Genomic DNA, 4,455 nt, shown 5'->3' on the forward strand with positions numbered 1-4,455 from the left:
TATACAAATATAAATTTATTTTTAAAATATAAACTTTAATAATAAAAATAAAAATATTTAATATTTAAACACAATAAAAATACCATTATCTTTTTCTTATCATTACATTTTCTATCGCTTCTTGTTTACGTAGCAGCCAATGTATACATTACATTTTATAACTCTTGAATTTTATATTTATATTTATTATTATTATAATAATTAAAAAATCCATTTATCATGATTTTTTCTCAAGAATATAATCTCATACATTTACATTTTAAAATTAATTCCAAATGGATGATAATCTTACACGGCCATATAAAGTTCTTTCACTATGGGCCAAGAAGAAGATGCCTTGAGTGCATGGCAAACATAGAATTATTTTAGAACTTTGAGAAAAGGAACATATTCAAACCTTTCTTTCACTGAGTGCTCATACTTTGTGTCAAGAAGCCGAATGCCTTGAGTGCATGGCAAGTATAGAATTATTTTAAAACTTTGAGAAAAAGAACATATTCAAATTTCAAATTTTATTTGTAGAATAGTTTTAAATATTTATTTATTTTAAGTTAGTTTGATTTTAGGTTTTGTTATTTTTAAGGTTAGATAGAATGGTTAATTCACTTATAAGATGCAGAGATTTTATTAAGGTTATGGAACTTGTATATTTTGTTGGTTTTTTGTTTTTTGGTTTTGTTTTTTTGTTTTGTTTTGTTTGTTTGTTTGTTTGTTTTTGTTTTGTTTTTTGTTTTTTTTTTTTTCTATAAAATTTGAATCGATTATTTTACTTATAATTAAATAAGGGTTATATAGTAATTAGTACTTATTGTTTAGCTTAAATATAACTTAATTAAATTAAAAATTAATAATAAAAAAATTCATCACAAAAATAAAACAACTAATAAAATATTGTATTGTTGAATCCCATCACCAAAAATTAAAAATATCATTAATTAATATTGTTTATATTAACATATATATATTTTAATATATATGTTTATTATATATATATATATATGTGAGAGTTTTTTTATTAATATATATAATTTTTTATAATTAAATTTATTAAATTAGGTTTTTAATATAACAATAATTCATCTTGAACATACGAGAAAAACTATTATTCATGAAAATGGAAATAGTAACAAAAATAAAAAACTAAATAAAAAAATGGAAATAAAACAAAAAACAAAATAATAATCCATTTATTTGGTAGCATGGTCCGCATAAATTAGATCTCTTTTTTTAGCATCTTAATAATAAATCTAGCTCCATTAAGTTTACCATGGAGAAAGAAATCAATGGTTGCCTCCCTTTCCTTGATGTCCACATTTCTAAGAAAGAGGATGACTTGTTTTCCCATCAGGTATTTCGGAAGAAAACTCATACGAAGCAATATCGTCATGCGAGGTCCCATCATTTACCTGCTCAGAAATTGGGTGTTCTCTGCACTCTAGCTACCCGTGCTATGAGGGTTTCTGATGTTGACCATTTTTCCAAAGAGAATTCCCATCTCTTGAAGGTTTTTGCTAATAATGGTTACAATAAGAAACGAGGCCCTAAAGCCTTCCTCAAAGCCATTAAAAGTCTTAAGGTTAAGACAGACCCTAAGGATTGTAGTTCTGGAGTTAACCTCCCTTTCATCCAAGGGGCGACTGATAGGATTGAGAGAATCCTGATAAAGCACAACATTTCCTCTACCTTTCGACCCCTTAACACCATCAAAAGTTCCTTGAAATCGGCAAAAGACCCTGCGGACCCCAAGGATATGAAGGGTGTTTATGTCATCCCATGCTCCTGTGGAACTTCATACATTTTTGAAACAGGTCGTTCTATTAATCAAAGGATTAAGGAACACGCTGCCGATATTAAGCATGGAAGGACCCGCTCTTCGGCCTTAGCAGAGCATGCTGAGAAAACCAAGCATCAGATATGCATTGAAGAGGCTAAGGTCATTGCTAAGATTTCTCAATTTCATCACTGTAAATTTAGGGAAGCCATTGAAATTGAGAGGAGGCCCAGTAATCTTAATAGAGATGACGGTTGGAAAATCAGCAGTTGCTGGATTCTAGCCCTTTCCTCTTAGTTCCTTCCCTTTCTTGTCTCTTTTCCTCTTTTCGGCTTCTCTCCCCCTGAGGTTTGCTTATTTGTCTCCTTTTTTTGCAAGAGCAAAGGAAATGAAAAATAATTAAAAATAAAAATCATTAATTCATTTATTTATCTATCTTTTTATTTATTTATTTTTAATTAATTAATAAAATTACATTTATATCTACTATCTATGAAAAAAAATAGACAACTACAATCTATGAACAAAAAATAATTAGAATACATTCAAATTTAATTCATAATTATTCAAAAAATTAAAAATTAATATTAATATTAATATTATTATTTTTTTAGCAAATTCTATTTATACCATGATAATTATACGAGATAATTAATTTATAAATAAATAGTATATCTATTTAATATTATTTGACTTAAATAATTTAATATTACTCATTTAACTTAATTATTGTTTCATTTGAATAATATTTTTTTGACTTATAAAGGTCATATTGGTTATTTTAACAGTTATAAACATATAATTATAAATAAGCTTAGAATATAAACATATTTCATTTATACCAAGATAATTAATTTGTAACTAAATAATATATCTATTTAATATTATTTCGCTGGATTATCTTAATACTATTTCTTTTACATTTAATTCATTTGACTTAATTATTATTTTATTTGAATATTTTTTTTGACTTGTAAGGGTCATGTTGGTTGTTTATAATTATATACTATATTTGATTTATTATTTTATTATTAATTATTAACAAATAATAATAATTTGTCCCATTTTACGATGTAGTCAAAATAGCCATTTTTTAGCTATTTCCCCTTTGTTTCCCCTACAACTGTTACATGGTCCTGATTCCCTATTTAACTTGAAGCTATGATCTTATTGTTCATCTTGTCCTGATGATGAACGTCTGTCTAATTTTACCAATGTGATTTCTTCCGAAAATGTCTTCAAGTAATAAAAAAACAAAAAATTAGTAATTAATACAAATGGAAGTTATTCAAAATGTCTTTCAGATTAATCACATCATTAGTTTTAAGTCAACGTTTCGAACCATCTAATATAAATACACATCATGCTATAGGGCATCCATCTAATGTAGTTCAGGTAATAAATATACATCATCCTATAGGGCATTAAATGAACGATGAGTGTATATGCCCACCGTTCTATTTTGCCAAGGCCAAAATTGAAGGGTGGGCATATACAACCGAGCTCATTTAATGCCCTCTAGCAAGCTACTTATTTTCAGCCATGTGGTTCCATCTAATCTGAAAAACATTTTAAATAACAAATAGAAGTTACTAAACAAGCCATAACAAAACTTAAACTAATCACCTTATAAATAAATAAATTACAATAATAAAAAAATAACAAAAATTAAATGCCTGATATTAAATTATAATAAAATATTTTTTTAATGAAAAATAATATCTTTAATTTTAACCCTAATCAGTTTAGGGTTAATCAAGTAAACCTCACGCAAACTAAAATTTATTACACGAACTAAAACCACTAAAATTTAATACAATATTGTAATCATTTTTATAAAATTCATATAAAATAAACTTTACTCTTTATTTTTTCATAAAATGAAAAAGAAATTACTTTAAATTTAGAATTCGCATAAATTTGAACCATTTGAAAATTCCGGACGCCCCTCTGCACGGCCATGATTCGCATGAACTTTTACCGTGTGAAGAGAACCAGATGCCCGTCCTGTGCGGCAATATAAATGCCTACTGCTCTTTGAGCGATTGCACATTACTTTTCCTACTCCCAGTTATCCCTCTCTCTCAGTCACAGTGGTGATTGCACCTTACTTTTCCTACTCCCAATTCTCCCTCTCTCTCAATCGCAGCGACTTTTCTGCTCGGCTCCTCTCGTACTCCCTGGATTTCTCTCTCCGTTCTGCTGCAAGAAGATTAAGAAAGCCATGGATATCATCACTTCAGTCAGCCAATTGTTGATTGAGGTTATTCGTGAGGAGGAAAACCGCGAGATTCTGCAAACAGACTTGCGGCCTATGGAGAATCTTCTGCTCGATATTGCGTCCCTCTTCCAAGAGCAGAGGAAAGAGGCCCAGGAGGCCATCAAGATTTGGATGCAGCTGCTCCATAATTCCTTTACACAAGCGAAAACCCTACTCCAGCGCCCCGATCTAGGACAACGACAACGGTGTCTCGACTGTCTCATGTGCAAGCCGGGGAGAATCTTCAAAGAAATCAAAGAATGGAAGGTACTTTTTGATTCCCTCTTCCAAGGCCTTCAAAGTGATTTTTCAATATTTCTCAGTGCTCAACAGATTGTCAATAGAGATCCGATTCCAGCTATGAGCGCAGAAGAGTCACTACAACAGCTCTCTAAAGATGAAGCATGGATGTTATTCAGAAAAA

The 4,455-nt window shown here is 29.5% G+C and overlaps 1 protein-coding gene across 1 annotated transcript; it reads left to right on the forward strand.

The window, feature by feature from the left end:
* Positions 1-1,267: 1,267 nt before the first annotated feature.
* On the forward strand, positions 1,268-2,068 carry LOC149148248 (uncharacterized). Its single transcript, XM_089442115.1, has one exon. It carries the CDS (start codon positions 1,268-1,270, stop codon positions 2,066-2,068), a length of 801 nt encoding a protein of 266 aa, XP_089298241.1.
* Positions 2,069-4,455: the final 2,387 nt, after the last annotated feature.

The sequence above is a fragment of the Pinus tabuliformis genome, chromosome 9 (assembly GCF_031772625.1).
Source record: "Pinus tabuliformis cultivar Carrire ecotype Pingquan chromosome 9, CPIR1, whole genome shotgun sequence".
In the NCBI taxonomy this organism is placed as follows: Eukaryota; Viridiplantae; Streptophyta; class Pinopsida; order Pinales; family Pinaceae; genus Pinus; species Pinus tabuliformis.